This window comes from Coptis chinensis, chromosome 6 (genome assembly GCF_015680905.1).
Source record: "Coptis chinensis isolate HL-2020 chromosome 6, ASM1568090v1, whole genome shotgun sequence".
NCBI classification, from domain to species: domain Eukaryota; kingdom Viridiplantae; phylum Streptophyta; class Magnoliopsida; order Ranunculales; family Ranunculaceae; genus Coptis; species Coptis chinensis.
Genome location: NC_141461.1, coordinates 29,484,120 through 29,499,378, shown reverse-complemented (window position 1 = coordinate 29,499,378; position 15,259 = coordinate 29,484,120). Strand labels below are relative to the sequence as shown.

General features: G+C 35.3%; 3 protein-coding genes across 8 annotated transcripts; 2 read left to right on the top strand and 1 right to left on the bottom strand.

The window, feature by feature from the left end:
- On the top strand, positions 1 to 4,049 carry LOC147492494 (E3 ubiquitin-protein ligase RZFP34-like). Of its 6 annotated transcripts, none has more exons than XR_015200145.1 (13): positions 1 to 500; positions 1,367 to 1,454; positions 1,572 to 1,631; positions 1,835 to 1,867; positions 1,960 to 2,037; positions 2,135 to 2,178; positions 2,296 to 2,336; positions 2,457 to 2,539; positions 2,973 to 2,991; positions 3,112 to 3,181; positions 3,290 to 3,331; positions 3,430 to 3,582; positions 3,824 to 4,049. XR_015200145.1 is itself a non-coding variant. In XM_086569197.1 (13 exons), the coding sequence occupies exons 1-12, from the start codon at positions 433 to 435 to the stop codon at positions 3,565 to 3,567; spliced, it is 837 nt and encodes a 278-aa protein (XP_086425323.1). In that variant the 5' UTR covers positions 3 to 432; the 3' UTR covers positions 3,568 to 3,582; positions 3,824 to 4,049. The 6 variants fall into 6 exon arrangements, 5 of the variants coding, with proteins under 5 accessions (XP_086425326.1, XP_086425323.1, XP_086425322.1 ...); XM_086569197.1 differs by having other exon boundaries at positions 3 to 500; positions 2,900 to 2,991; XM_086569200.1 differs by having other exon boundaries at positions 3,430 to 3,938.
- Positions 4,050 to 4,700: 651 nt separating this feature from the next.
- On the top strand, positions 4,701 to 12,769 carry LOC147492493 (GEM-like protein 1). The gene is made up of 4 exons (XM_086569201.1): positions 4,701 to 4,983; positions 5,105 to 5,206; positions 9,600 to 9,871; positions 12,328 to 12,769. The coding sequence occupies exons 1-4, from the start codon at positions 4,782 to 4,784 to the stop codon at positions 12,514 to 12,516; spliced, it is 765 nt and encodes a 254-aa protein (XP_086425327.1). The 5' UTR covers positions 4,701 to 4,781; the 3' UTR covers positions 12,517 to 12,769.
- A 1,119-nt stretch (positions 12,770 to 13,888) lies between these two features.
- LOC147492492 (uncharacterized) lies at positions 13,889 to 15,027 on the bottom strand. Its single transcript, XM_086569195.1, has one exon. It carries the CDS (start codon positions 14,973 to 14,975, stop codon positions 14,160 to 14,162), a length of 816 nt encoding a protein of 271 aa, XP_086425321.1. The 5' UTR covers positions 14,976 to 15,027; the 3' UTR covers positions 13,889 to 14,159.
- Between the last annotated feature and the right edge of the window lie 232 nt (positions 15,028 to 15,259).

Sequence of the window (15,259 nt, the reverse complement as noted above, 5' to 3'; positions counted from 1 at the left end):
TTGTCTGACCGTACCCCCCTATTTTCTCATCTTCCTCTATCTTCGCCTCCAATCTCTCCTCCAGCAATCTCTCCTCTATCTTCCCCAAATAACACCCCCCTCTTTTCTCATCTTCCTCTATCTTCGCCTCCAATCTCTCCTCCAGCAATCTCTCCTCTATCTTCCCCAAATAACACTTTTTTAACCAACCATCCAGTGAAAGTGAGAGGCGTAAACTTCAGAAAGACAAACCTACAGAAGTATCATGCTGATTTTAACATAGTTCGCAACCCATGCCATCGCTGCTGCAGGTTCTGTTGCACTTGGCTCTGCTCTCACTCATCCACTCGACACTCTCAAAACTCTTGTCCGAAGTCTGCTATTCTGTATACTGCTACAAAAGTTCCTGAAAATTTGTTGAAGCCAAACTTGGGGCCGAAAAATATATAGTGTATGGGTTTCCAGAAGAGCTTGGCAGAGGTGATTCAGTTACAAAGCTGCATTGTGACATGTCTGATGCGGTATATTTTTCTTACTCAAAAAACTTTTCTTGTGCTTAATGATTTCGTGTTGTATACTTTCTCTTGTTTTCTGTATCATAGTGCTTGACATATTTTTCTCCTGGGCTATCTGAAACACTTATTTGCTTACAATGGGGTGTCCTTTTTCATAATATGTGGCTTCATGTAATTTGAGATTATGCAATGCTTTTCTTCATTCTTCTATCTTTGGAAGACGTGTCAAGCTTTCTGCATCTGTCTTATATAACCGTGGAAATTGTTATTATTGTCTTTGTGTTGCTTATTTTGTTTTGGTTCAGTCCTATTTATACCAAAGCTGTAAACATCACCCTTGGCAATCATAGTCTGTCCGTATTCGGGAGGTATATACCCGAAAGTTCCAGCAAGAACAGTGCTAACGTGACTCTCACATGCACTGATAATGCGTGCAAGGCCAAAGTCAGACACTTGGGCTTTGAAGCTGCCATCCAACAAGATATTGTTAGACTTGATGTCCCTGTGAATGATGTGTGGTACAAATCCATGATGCAGAAAAGCAAGCCCCCCGGGCTGATCCTAGACATATCTTGAAGCGGACTGGCCAGTCTAGAGCTTCAACTGCATCTGCCCGGTTCCTCAACCACATGTCAAGGCTCCCATTCTCCTTGTATTCGTATACCAAAAATCTCTCATCCCCAGCCTATTCTCCTTGTATTTGTGTTGAATGACAATGCACACCTGCTGTAGTAATTGAGAACAAAGTCAATTGATGAACGATAGAAGGAACCAATGTCTAAGAAGTGATTAGAAGAAACAACAATCCAAGCTTCCTATAATCACTTTTGTGGGCTTCCAATATTTATGTGTGTTGGTATGGAATTTATTAGGTGTGCACATTACAAAAGGAAATGCAAGATAAGAGCACCTTGTTGTGATGAAATATTTGATTGTAGGCATTGCCATAATGAAGCCAAGGTGTGTGATTTCATTGGCTGTACACTGGCCCCTTTTTTTTTTGTGAAGTAATTAAGTAGGATGGTAATATGAAGTAATTAAGTAGGATGGTAATATGGATATTTGGTTATTGGACAGAATTCCATGGAAGTTTATCCACTTGATCGACATGACCTTCCTCGCCATGAAGTTCATAAGGTTAGTCCTAGATTAGCCAACAATATGAGTTTCTTAGTTTGTCCAAATCAAAATTTGTTGTACATTCATACTAGGTTTTCGTTCAGAAAAATATTCTGGTTTCAATGGAAATGTTATTATTTTAATGAGGTGAAAAGTCACTAGATAATCTAATTAAGTGCTACCATTAATCTGATTTTGTTTGTTTTCTCTCAATTATTCAGGTTATTTGTTCCTTGTGTAACACAGAACAAGATGTGAGTCTTCTATACATTAAACATGACATTATAACAAAAGAGAAAAATGGTACTGAAAATGAAGACTCAACTAGCTTATTTTTGTCTTTCAGGTCCACCAGAATTGCATTAACTGTGGAGTTTGCATGGGGAAATACTTTTGTGGAATTTGCAATTTTTTCGATGATGATGTAAGCTTTAAAAGAGTTAATTCTTAAATCTTCTAATCTCATTTATACATCAGCGAAAATGTCTGTTAACATTATTGTTTCTGCCTTCTGGTTCTAGGTGTCAAAGAATCAATATCACTGCATTGGATGTGGAATTTGCAGGTTGAGTTTGCCTGTATTCCATATACCATTTTATTTCCATGTTTTGTTCCAGACAAATGCCGTGCTATCTTATTATGTGTCGATTTGAACTCAACCGACCTGCATTTATTGTTTCAGAACGGGTGGCAAAGAGAATTTTTTCCACTGTGATAGATGTGGTTAGTAAGCTGTCTATTTGGTGGATTGTATTTAAAATTACTGCTTGGTGGGACTTATGAGTAATTTTTCTTATTCCTCGTAATATAATTGATGTTGGAGGTTTGGTATTCCTTCCTCAGGATGTTGCTATGCAAGTTCGCTAAAGAATTCACATCGCTGTGTAGAAAGAGCTATGCATCATAACTGTCCTGTTTGCTTTGAGGTAAAATTCCTACTGAAGAAAATCGTCCTTTTAATTTGTGCATTTTGTTTTAATGTTTCTATTTACAGTATGCTTTTGTTTGCGTGTGGATTGCAACTTTTTTGGTCTAGGCTCTGCTTCATTTGAATTAAATAGCAGGGCCTTCTACCAATATATCCACAAATTAAACACCCTTGCAACATTGCAATTTAGAAACTAACCAGAGATTTTATTTGCAAAGATGTGAGAGTCAGCAGGGCTCTATGTGTATATTAGTAACTCAAGGTCACATGTTGTCTTAATTTATGTCTTTGTAAGTAGACAACCTAGACGAAGACTTTAATTCTAAGAAGGTTTTTTTACTTTCCAATTGTTGTTCAGTATCTATTTGATTTGATGAAAGACATTAGTGTTTTGCAATGTGGTCATACTATACATTTGGACTGCTTAAAAGAGATGGAGATGCACTTCAAGTAAGTATTTTTTTACAATTGTCAAATGAACAGCAATGCATTGTCATTAAATCTAACTTCAAAAAACGAATTCTCTAGGACATTTGAATCTGGATTAGTAATTAGTTTACGATCTTGTAGGTTCGCTTGTCCTGTTTGCTCAAGATCAGTATGTGATATGTCTAAAGTGTGGGAAAAGCTTGATCAAGAGGTATGTTTGTGAATGCCAGAAATTGTTGTGGTATAAGTTACAACCAATTATTCTCTTTGAAGACTTGGCTTCAGATTCATCTAATATTTTATTAAAAACTGATTTCAGATCACTTCTACACCAATGCCAGAAATGTATCAGAACAAGATGGTATGGATTACAATAGAAAAACATTTATCATTGCTTTCATTTTTAGTTCTAGCCGATTTGCATCTAAAGAAAAATCTTTTTGTACTGTCAAACGCTAGGTCTGGATCCTCAGCAATGACTGCGGGACAACCTCTGAGGTTCATTTCCATATAGTCGCACACAAGTGTCTAAGCTGCAACTCCTACAATACACGGCAGACAAGAGGGAGTGTTGCTTCCTGCTCATCAACTTTATGAAAGACTGGAATGAAGGTTGTTCAATCAAAAAAAGTATTCTTCAAAAATTCTTTTTTTCAAACCGGAGAAGTCAAGCGACATGGGGAGGAGGGGATTGTAGAAGCATATGCCAACCTCACTAGTTAATTAAGTTCAGCTGTTCACGAGTGTGGAAATCCCTTGCTTCCCTACGCCATAGTTAAGAGGGTATCTTCTGTACCTTAAGAACAGTTCTTATTTATATAGTGCTGTATTGAATGGGTTAGGCTATGTACAGTTTTTCTTGTGTGCGAGGAAACGAATGCAATTTGGAGGGGAAACGAATGCAATTTGGAGAGGCAAATATGAATGACAAGTGCATCTCCAAACTCAAAGTCTCACATCAAAGGAAATCACTGGCACTTTATTTAAGTATCAGTTCTCAAACTATCGGCCCTGAAGGTCTGAACGCCTCTGCATGATCAATAAAAATCAGGCCCATAAAATGAAAACTTTCTGTAGAACGGCTAAATCTGCAGAATCGGTTCTTTCCAGTTTGTTCGTGATTCCTTCTGCAGTAGTGAGAACTGAGAACAGTTCATGGCTTGTAATCACCATCACTGCCCAGGAACCATTTCCCATAAAAAAAAAATTCAAATAAGAACCCTCAAAGTTATTGAGTTGCGCGTGAGTTTTAATTCTGCTGCATGCATATTTTACTTCTATAAAAGTTGGTTATCTTCAGCAGAATCAGTATAGTATTTCTCATTAGATTTGACAAGACATGCATATAATCTGCTCATGAGTATTATGATGTTTAGAGTTAGACAGTTCGTTGAGCCGCCAAATAAATGATATACTACGCTCACGCCCCACTGCAATGCAGTATACTAGTAGAGATGATTTTCATCAAATTTTAGAAGATTTTGTTTTGATGGTTGAGATGATATCACCTCCATCGAAGATGAGGATGGTCTTAAAAGTTTCAAGTCCTTTTCAACATTACAACTTACACCTCAAAAGGCGTCCATTTGGACAGTGTCCTTGGAATGACACAACAAAAAATCAGTTACGATATTCTTGTCGTTACATATAGCCAGTTCATTCGCTGACACGTGTTCCAAAACTAACTCAATAATAATTCCAGAATAAAACCAACAATACACATAAACGCGCGTTCAGTTTTTCATTAACTCCTCCAAATCTCCAAATCTCTAATAATAATAATAATAATAATAAAAAATAAATAAATAAAAATGGATAAGCAGCAGCAGGAAGAACCCACGAAGAAACCGGAAGAACCCGGTCATTCATCAGATTACGCACCGTATCCAAAACTCAATTCAGAAGACACAACACCTCCAATATTCGGATCGGATCCGAATAAACCGGGTCCCGTTTCTGAATCTAATAACCCGTACATCACCGCTTCACCCGCCCCTTCTTCTTCCGTTAAAAGTGAGTCCCTTTTTCCATTCTTATCCTCTAATATTTTAAGTGATGGAAGGTTTGTGGACTTTCTTTTCTAAATTTTGTTTTTATTCAAGGATTGAATTGAGATTTGATTTTCTTTTGTTAGTTACGGTGGATTCAGTTAAAGACACGCTTGGAAGATGGGGAAAGAAAGTTGATGAAGCGACTAAGAAGGCTGGAGATCTTGCTGGGAATGTTTGGCAACACTGTGAGTTCTTAGGATAACTTCAATTGTACTGAGTAATTTTGCTGTTGGATTTATTTGTATATTACTATATTTAATTCAGGCCATTTGTAGAAATTTGGGATAGAGTGAGATTAGTGTGTACTTAACGTAGTGATTTGAATACATATCAATATCAATCAATCAATCAATATATTAATATTAATGCTCCCACGAGGGGTGCCACTTTTTTCTGAAAACCCGATTTTTTCAAATTCCTATCCGATATATTTTTCCGAATTTGGCAATGATATTTGTGTTCCGATATCCGATTTTTCCGAAAAATAATTGGATCGGAATTGGATGTGTGTTTCAAAATCCTATCCAATCATATTTCCAATTAATTTTTGAATTTTTAACATATAGCCGTCTATTTCATATAGTTACTAAATTAAAACTATCGATAATTTACAAACCAAATAAAAACCTAGAGAAGTAGAATATTGTCTCTCTCACAAGAAATCAATATTGTCATTCTAGTACATATCTCTCTTTTTCCCATTTTTCTATTTACCGAATTAATGCATTAACATGAAGAAAAAAACTTGCTGAATAAACATGTTAAAAGGTCTAAGTTGTTTACTGAATTAATACATTTCAGAATGATTGCTAAATGAATGTATTAATTGGATAAAAAATAGTTATCCTAAAAGAGAATCCGATTATATAATTCAAATTTTCAATTTACTTTTTAATTTTACCGATTCCTAAATTTTCGAAAATTTTCTGATTTTCCGAACTTTCCAAATTCGGAAAAGAAATTGCCATCTGAAAAATAATTGGATCGGATTTGGAAATGATATTGCCATCCGAAAAAAATTGGAAAATTTTCCGAAAACCCTTTATCCGATCCGAAGTCACCCCTATCCGTGAGCGAGCAAGTACATTAAACCTCCCTTTGTTTTTAAAAAACATAAAAATAAAATGAAATCAGATGAAAATACCCTCGGTAAAACATCTCGTGCGTCATCTTCCTTCTTCCCTTCCCCTCCTTTCTTCAAAAAATAAGAACCATACTTCAGGGAAAAAAAATAAAAATAAAAATCAACATATTATAACAATGAAAAAAGCAATGGTGACATTAAAGGCTAAAAAATAATCTAAGATCTAATAATTGCTTTTATTCAAAAAAACCAAACGTAGTATAGTCAAAACCTCTAAAAAGTATTTGCTTTTCATATTGCGATTGTTTTAGAAATGAAAAAAATCTGATTTTAAAATGAAAATAATATGAAGGTTTTAGACTTATATAGATGAAAATTTTGTTTGGTGATTCAACAATTCAAAATAAACATTGTTATACAAAAACTGATTTTCGTACTACAATTTCTATGTATACATATGCAAAAAGAAATTTTCATATGCAAAAATAAATTTACATATAAATTTTAAAATTGATTTTCGTACTACAATTTCTATGCAAAACAAAATTTGCATAGTTTATTTCATATGCAAAAGTAAATTTTCATACAAGAAATTGGGCTAGAGTCTCATTTAAAAAAAAACAACTAAAAGCTCGACCAATAATTTTTTTGGGTTTCAATACCCCTACATTGTTTTTATCCGCGTAAGTTTTTTTTTATAGAAAATCTTTAAAATCTAAGCTTTTGACTCGAGACCAGGCTGCCACCTGTTTTTTTTTAATATAATTTATTCTCTTTTTTACCCTTCCTATATAAGTTACTGTAGATAAGATAACTACCAGAACAAGAAGAGTGGATTTTGGGTTTGAATAAAATTTAGATTTATAAGGAGTAAAGCTAGTGTGCGCAGAAGAGAGAGAGTGGTGTATTGAATCTAGGCCACTCATAACAGCAAAAGGTACTGGTGTATTGCTCCACAGAGTACTGTCCAAGGGCCTAGAAGCCTAGGTAAATAACTTAACTATATGTTTTAAAATGTTGAGTTTCAAAATAACTTAAATATATTTAAAATTTATGAATTTTTTTAAGAGATTATGAGAGAGGAAATCTCGTTGTTTCACATATTATAAAAGTAGTTGCAAATAATTAAATAGGGTATTTTTGTCCATTGTTTCTAAAAGTGGTTAAACATGCGTCAAATTCTGGGTTTGGTCAAATTTGGGTGTAAAAACTAAAAGTATTATGCCTCTGTCTTTGGAATCCAAAAAATTCTTAACAAACTCCCTTCAACTAATTTTCTGAATTTTCATATGCAAAAATAAATTTACATATAAACTTCACTATGAAAAAATAAATTTGTATATAAATTTTACTATGCAAAAAAGAAATCATATGACAAAATAAATTTACAGGAGTCCAAAAAATTCTTAACAAACTCCCTTAAACTAATTTTCTGAATTTTCATATGCAAAAATAAATTTAAGTTTAAACTTCACTATGAAAAAATAAATTTGTATATAAATTTTACTATGCAAAAAAGAAATCATATGACAAAATAAATTTACATATAAATTTTACTATGCAAAAACAAATTTTCATATGAAAAAATAAATTTGCATATCGAAATAATCAGTTTTCGCACAAAGAACGAAAAAATACTTATTACTGTAGAAAAAAAATAGAGAAGTTGAAGAAATAGAATAAGCAATGAAGCTAAGGTTTAAAGCTACTTGTTATAAAAGATGAACTTAAAAGATTTTAAAACGCAACTTTCGAAGGATCAATGATTTCTTCCATGTTGAGTTTTATTTCTTCAAATGAAAAACGATGAAAAGTTAAATTTGCACTAACTTCTTTAATCTTCAATGGCGAAATGAGGTTTGTTATTAGGGTATTAGGGTATATCAGGAAAGAATGTTGGTGGGGAAGTTAAAATTAAACCTAAATTTATTCATTTTGTGAAAATAGGGAGGTTATTTAGCAAAGCCATGAAAAGAGAGGGTTATACCGTATGGGTTGAAGGGAAGGGGTTTACATGTACCCGGACCCGAACAAGGGGGCTCAGGCCTATTTATTGTATTTTTCTAGCTCTCTTAAAATTTCACGTCGTCAACTCCTATTAAAACGGGAATTCCTCGCCTATTGAAAATAGAAATTCTAGCCCTTCTAATTAAAACGGAATCACACTTCTAAATTGAAACGGGATCCCTCCCCCAATTAAAAAACAGGTTTTTAAAACTTAATTAAAATGATTTGTTGAAAAATTAAAACGGGTTTTTAAGTTGATTAAAACAATTTGTTAGGAAATTAAAACGGGTTAGTGACGAAAACATGAATCACGACTTGTTAGAAAATTTCTATATGTATAGTTATAATTGTTGAGCAAGTTTTTAAAAGAGTCTGTGTATATGCACGTGTCTACTTTATATATATAGTGTTAATACGGCTAAAAAACCGTAATTCAGTGTAGACCGACGTTAGATTTGAGTTAACAAAGGAGGAGAAGATAATGATGATGGTGTAGGAAACAAGAAGAAGAAGAAGGTGGTGGTGAAAGGAGAGAGAGAATTCGCGAGTGGGTGAATTTGAGTGAAAATTTGGGGGATTTTAGGAAGAGCCGTCAGCCGTGAAGACCAGGGAGGAAGAACACGAAGAAGATATGTGTGGCTCTCACTTTTTGATGACGGGCAGGCATTAACATTTTGGCACCTTATCACAGGAGACCTCCTAACACCGGTCCATTAGGTTGTGCTTAGGTAGTATTTATGGGGCTGTGGTTGCATATGAATAGAAGCATAGGATTTGTGGAGCGTGGAGGCCTTTGGGTTGTGAAGTTCTTTTCCTGGAGAAGAATTTGGGAGTGGACAGAATATATTCAAAATTCAATGGAGTCATTTTCCCACTCGAGAAGCAGGGCTGGCCCTGAGATTGCGGGGATCCTAGGCAGACCTTTATATGTGGCTCTTGGTAAAAAAGAAAATAGCCACAAAAACTGTTATCAAGGATTTTTCCCTACTATTTTAGTAAAGAAATAGTTTAAATTCTCATTTAAAACACAAAAAAAGTGTAGATTGTTAGTAGAAACCTCTATTCCCTCACCACCAGTCGAAGTTCAATCCTCCTTAGCCTCAATTTTGTCCAAATTTATCAAGTATTTTACACACAAACCTAGTCCAAACAAAAAAAATCCATAGTGTGTCTCACTTGAGTGGTGGCCCATTTAGTCTCTTGTGACTTGGGGACCCTAGAGCCTGCCCTGTCGAGAACTTGTGTGTTTTATTTTGCCGTACTTAATTATTACCAAGTTCTTTATCATCTTAAACACGTAGCTTCCTTCACACATTGTTCCATGATGTTTAGAGTAATAATCTGTCTTTGACTGATAGTCATTCAGGACTTATACGAATTGGACACTTGTTCCATGATGTTTGTTTTTGCTTCTAGAATGTATTTAATTAAAAGTAGTTTCTATTAGAATAATAATTCTCCATATTTACTGCATTGCTTTGAATCAGTGAAAACGGCTCCAAGTGTTACTGATGCGGCAATGGGAAGGATTGCTCAGTCAACAAAAGTTTTGGCAGAAGGTGGTTATGACAAGATCTTTCAACAAACTTTTGAAACAGTACCTGAGGAGCAACTTTTGAAGTCATATGCATGCTACCTATCAACTTCGGCTGGTCCAGTAATGGGAATTTTATATCTTTCTACGGCAAAGCTTGCATTTTCCAGTGACAGCCCTCTTTCCTACAAAGAAGGGGACAAAACTGAATGGAGCTACTATAAGGTATTCTACTTTTGGATAAGTGATTATTTTGTTCCTTGACATGCATAGAAAACCAAGAAGATTCTGGGTGTGCTTTATTTGTGGGACTGATTCCCATGGGGAACTTTTAATTTAGTAAATACTTTCGAATGAAACTTTTCATTTTAGACGAACTTTTTGCAACTCAATAGTTGGAATTTGTAGCTTTGTGGGGATTTTTTTTTTTTTACAAGTAGGGGGTTTAGAAGTGTTTGGGTGAGTTTAGGAGCTCTTGAGTGGGAAAAGTTCCCGCTAAAGTGAACCAATAGGATTTAATCTCTAGTAATATTCTCATTGTTATGAAACTCTTGATTCTGCGCGAACTTTTCAGAACTTAATAGTTGGAATTTGCGGGAAAATCTATAGAAGTAGGGGAGAAGTGGAAGAGTTTGGTTGAGATTAGACTAATCAATAGGATTTCGCAAAAATTGAACACACCCTCGTAAAAAAATGAGTAGTGTAATGGTAAGTCATTGGAGTTAACTTGGTATGTGGTTGAGTATATGAAGATTCAAATACGAGTCAGGCATTTTTGTGAAGTTATGTTGATTGTGCTGTTGAGGATAGAACTTGGGAGATCTTTTTCTTATGGTAGGTCCAGAAAGAAGATGAGGTGCTGGGAGGTGTACGACTTCGGGGATACTCAGAACACTTGCTTCTGCTAATTCTTATTTTAGAAACAACCTGATTAAAGAAACACTTTTAGTGACTGAAGTAATGTATAAAAAAACTGAAGTAATCTTAATGTATAGCTTGTGCAGATGTTGGTTGTACCTGTTGCTAATGATTGCATTGCAAATGGTATCTTAAGCAATTTGAAATGGATATGCATAATTAAGTCAGATGGAATGTATATAATATGTTATAGAGACATTGTTGTAAATTAAAGTCCTATCACATGAAGCTCAATACATTAAATTTGTAGCTCCACTGTTTGAATATATGTCTATAAAGGTTATAGCATGAAAGGGGTGTTAGCACAAGTGTCACAAAAGTTTATAGTACTAAACACCCCCCTTAGCTTGATGTACTGATGATAGACCCTGGACGAGGAAGAGGGAGTTGGGGTGTGTATGGGTTTGTGGCTATTCCAAACCATGGACCAAAATATCGCCGATATATCCGATATATCGCCGATATATATTGGTATTTTGGTACACCGATATCGATATTTCCGACATATATCCACCGAATATAGAATCCTTTTCTTCCCGATATATATTGAAATTTCCGATATGAAACTTTATATCGCCGATATAATCGATATATATCGGTTGACTTTTTGACCATTTTAAAATATAAATTCGATATTTCCAATATATTTCCGATATATATCCGATATTTCCGATATTATATTTCCAATATATCCGATATTTTTGATATTTTAAATAGTTTGGACTGGTTACCAAAAAAATGAATATATCCGAAATATCCGATATATATATATCGGTTTTTGGGTACACCGATATATTCATCGATATCGATATTTTGGGCCTTGTTCCAAACACATACTTCAGGAAACTGTTACTTAGAAGAAAAACCTGGTCTTCCTTAAGTCCATAATTTTAAATATTTAGCTCATGCAAATAGTTGGCTTGACGTGTTGCTTATGATGGTGTTGCAAGTGAAATCATAAGCAGCTTAGAAATGAACGTGTTTGATGAACTATATATAATATATCGAAATAGAATAAAGCCATAGCAACTAAAATTTAATGTAATTAGTATCTGTTCCAATAAAGGTGACGGTCTGTATTAGCTGGATAGAGGAAGGGGATTTGATCAAAATTTGTTTTATTAACTGTTTTAGGGAGCATGGCTTGCTTATGGCATATCTCAAGTAAAATTCTCATTTTAGGAACATATGCATAATGAGAAATGGTTGTGTTTTTTATCCATTCGATAGAGGGCTAGAGGTAGAGACAGAAATTAGCAAATCACTGCTTCGTGGGTCCTTGAGCTCATTAAATGTTAATTTAGTATCGTAGTCACTTTCAATATAACTCTGGACTCCCTGTCACTGTAATGTTGGATCTTTCTGCATTTGCTACTTTTGATTACATATTGTTGTAGATGCTATTGAACCCCTTGTATATGTGTGTCCTGTATGGATGATTTGCTGTGGTTGGAAGAGCTGACATGATATTTCTTTGATCACTTCACTTAAATAATGCTTGAGCTAATTTGAAACACTTCAATAAAAACTAATTGCGTTTATGTGGTTTTCATGGTTTCATCGAAGAAAAAAAAACATGGGTTTCATTGACATTTCTTTATTCATATGTCTTGATAATTAATATGCATCTTGCTTTAATTTTAGCATTTCTAAGTAGTCTTTAATTGGTCTAGTACTTTCAATGTTCTATTTTCGAAGTTTTAGAATTGTTCATGGTTGAATTTTTTTCTGTTTGCTTTGCGACTTACTTGTTGCATGAATAGGTGGTTATCCCTTTACATCAGTTTAAAGCAATCAATACTTCAGCAAGCAAAGCAAATCCTGCTGAAAAGTACATCCAGATCATTTCGGTTGACAATCACGAATTTTGGTACATGGGGTTTGTGAACTACGACAATGCTGTAAATTCTTTGCAGGAAGCTCTGCAGACTCGCAACTTGCATTCCGTGTGAATAAAGATTTTGTGGCATGTTACCATGGGTTTTCGTAAAAACAAACAGTGAATATAGGTCGCCAAGAAGTTGATGTTGCCATTGTGCTTAATTTTCAATTTGAAAAGTACTTTGTCCCTTGTTCATGAAATTTGGTGATTGTAGAGTTTTGTTTGGCAATGTAGCTGGAGAGTTTTAAATGGTATAGTGGGTTTAGATTCAGGATTGTATTTATTTTTTATATTCAATATGTTGAAAATTTTCATTCATGTTATTGTCAGCCTAATGTTTGCCAATATGAACAAGCGTATCCTACCTATATTAATATCCGTTTCTCCCAAGATGTTTATAGTGAGCCACATCAGCAATTTTTTAAAATAGTCCCTATTTGAAAAATAATTATTTGCCTTATTACCAAACTAACCCTGAATTTGGCCTGCTCTCTAATTTAATATAAATTAAAATTGTCCTTTCATGTGTTATGCTAAAATAAAAAACAAAGCTACGCATTATTTCATTATTTCAAATGTACGCGTGGGAAAAAAAAACAAATTCAAAAAAACAATGGATTAGTTAATTGATATGTATTGGTTATTGGATATGGATATGGATATGTATTAGTTAATAGATATGGATATGGATTACTTATTGGATATGGATATGTTAAACTTCCAAGTGCTCCAGACATGATGGGTTTAAGAATAACAGGTCCGGCCACAGGTCGGGCTGCATGGCTAGTTTATGTAATTGCTGGTCAATCCTACACTAGAATATTTTGTCTATGCCTCTGGTATCATACTTGATACGATGAGTACGTGCCTCGTTATGTGCTTATAATATCCTGTTTTAGTGACCAAGTTTGTCGTGAACCTAGCCATCTAGACTTGCCTATTTGATTGTGCATCACTGCACCTTAAATATGTGATCTCCAAATAAAGATTTAGCGGTTAAATAAGCTTGGAAGGAACGAAATATATCCATATGACCAGAGACGGAGCTGGGATCTGAGTTTAGGGGCGCCAGAGTGTATTCAAGCATTCCACATTGAAACTTCCTAAGATCGTCAAAAGTCAAAACTGATAACAAATGGCATAGGGGTTTCCTTCAAACCCTTGACCCTCTCTCTAGGTGTCTCTTTCAGTCATCATATTATCAGCTCTTGGATAATCAGTATAGATGACTATTAGCTGTCTGAACGTCAGGAGTTGTGCATGACCACGCATCGTTGCTTGTCTATGTATATATGTCATAGTTCACATGTAAAATGCTGCAGGGCCCAATGCCATGGTTACAGTTTTCACATCACTGAATGGTTCATCTCGCACAACTTTGTCATTTGCGTTGATTTTTCTTAGATACCGTGCAGTAAAGCCTTTAAAGCAAGTCACAAACATGTAGTAACCAAAATAATTATACAGGCAACTTCAGGTTTTGAGATAATAAAATCATCCTGATTGTGCTAAAATAAAACAACAAATAGTATTATAAAATATAACTGACTTAATAAGTAGAACAAACACAACAATACAACCAGAAAATAGCCACAAAGACGAGCAGAAGACACCTTAAAAATTTCGTATCTATCCAACACCTAACATGCCAAATAGTTGGGATTTGAAGTTGCTAAAAAATGTCAGGAGTAGAAAACAGTTGAGCGTAGATGCTCAAGGGTGGGATGAGAAAGAGTCCTTATTAGGAAGGGTGGGAATAATAGGCAGTATGGGCTTGGGGATGGTGGGTACTTGTGGTAACTCTGGCAGTTTTGGCATTTCAGGTTTAGGCAGTGCTGGTAGTTCAGGCTTCGGCACGGTTGGAACCTTTGGTAGTTCAGGAACTATTGGAATTTCAGGCTTGGGCAGAGAAGGTAGTTCAGGTTTTGGTAGGGTTGGAACCTTTGGCAATTCGGGTATTTTTGGAATTTCAGGCTTGGGTAGAGATGGTAGTTCAGGTTTTGGCAGACTAGGCAATTCTGGCACTTCAACCTTGGGCAGTTCAGGTTTTGGCAACGTTGGGAGCTCATCAAGTTTGGGCAGAGTACTGGGGACATGAGGTACTGTTGACAATTCAGTCTTTGGCAAAGGCGGCAACTCAGGCTTTGGTAATGTAGGAATCTGAGGTAGAGATGGCAATTCGGGTTTTGGCAGTGCTGCCAATTCGGGTTTAGGCAGACTTGGGATAGTAGGAATAGATGGCAATGTCGGCAATTCAGGTTTAGGCAAAGTTGGGATTGTAGGAAAAGAAGGTAATGTAGGCAATTCAGGCTTAGGCAAACTGGGGATCGTAGGAATAGAAGGCAATTCGGGTTTTGGTAAACTTGGAATGATAGGAATAGAAGGTAATGCGGGCTTGGGGAGCTCTGGAATCGCAGGCAGTGTAGTGTCTAAAAGATAGCGAGCCCCATGCACAGTGTCCATCCTTGCCAGTGAGAGACTAATGAGAAACAGAGGTAAGATAGAAGATAAGTGGTAAAGATAAGCCATTGATGATTCCTGGAGCTCAAAGCAGCTAGCGCAAAATATTTTGAGAATGAGTTGAATGTTGTAAGTTTGCATGCGATTTATAAGGATAAGCTTCGGAGGGATGTGGCATTGAAAAAAAGATTAAAGTGGTTGGTTTGGTGGCTGGGTGGGTAGGAAGTGTACACAGGTTCAAGACAACGTTGCTGTTGGTTCAACTCCTCAGCTATCCAAGCAATAAGTATCTAACACAAACCAGACGTGGAAGTTATTAACATTTGGGATTAACTTTTTATTAAACAAGTAGT

What these genes read in the sequence shown, in the direction of transcription:
- LOC147492494 (XM_086569197.1), top strand. Translation starts at nt 433, where the DNA reads ATGGGTTTCCAGAAGAGCTTGGCAGAGGTGATTCAGTTACAAAGCTGC. An exon ending in TGTGTAACACAGAACAAGAT is followed by an intron (nt 1,868 to 1,959) that starts GTGAGTCTTCTA and finishes TTTGTCTTTCAG; the next exon opens with GTCCACCAGAATTGCATTAA. An exon ending in GGGAAAAGCTTGATCAAGAG is followed by an intron (nt 3,182 to 3,289) that starts GTATGTTTGTGA and finishes AACTGATTTCAG; the next exon opens with ATCACTTCTACACCAATGCC.
- LOC147492493 (XM_086569201.1), top strand. Translation starts at nt 4,782, where the DNA reads ATGGATAAGCAGCAGCAGGAAGAACCCACGAAGAAACCGGAAGAACCC. An exon ending in CCCTTCTTCTTCCGTTAAAA is followed by an intron (nt 4,984 to 5,104) that starts GTGAGTCCCTTT and finishes TTCTTTTGTTAG; the next exon opens with TTACGGTGGATTCAGTTAAA. An exon ending in TGGGAATGTTTGGCAACACT is followed by an intron (nt 5,207 to 9,599) that starts GTGAGTTCTTAG and finishes GCTTTGAATCAG; the next exon opens with TGAAAACGGCTCCAAGTGTT.
- LOC147492492 (XM_086569195.1), bottom strand. Translation starts at nt 14,975, where the DNA reads ATGGCTTATCTTTACCACTTATCTTCTATCTTACCTCTGTTTCTCATT.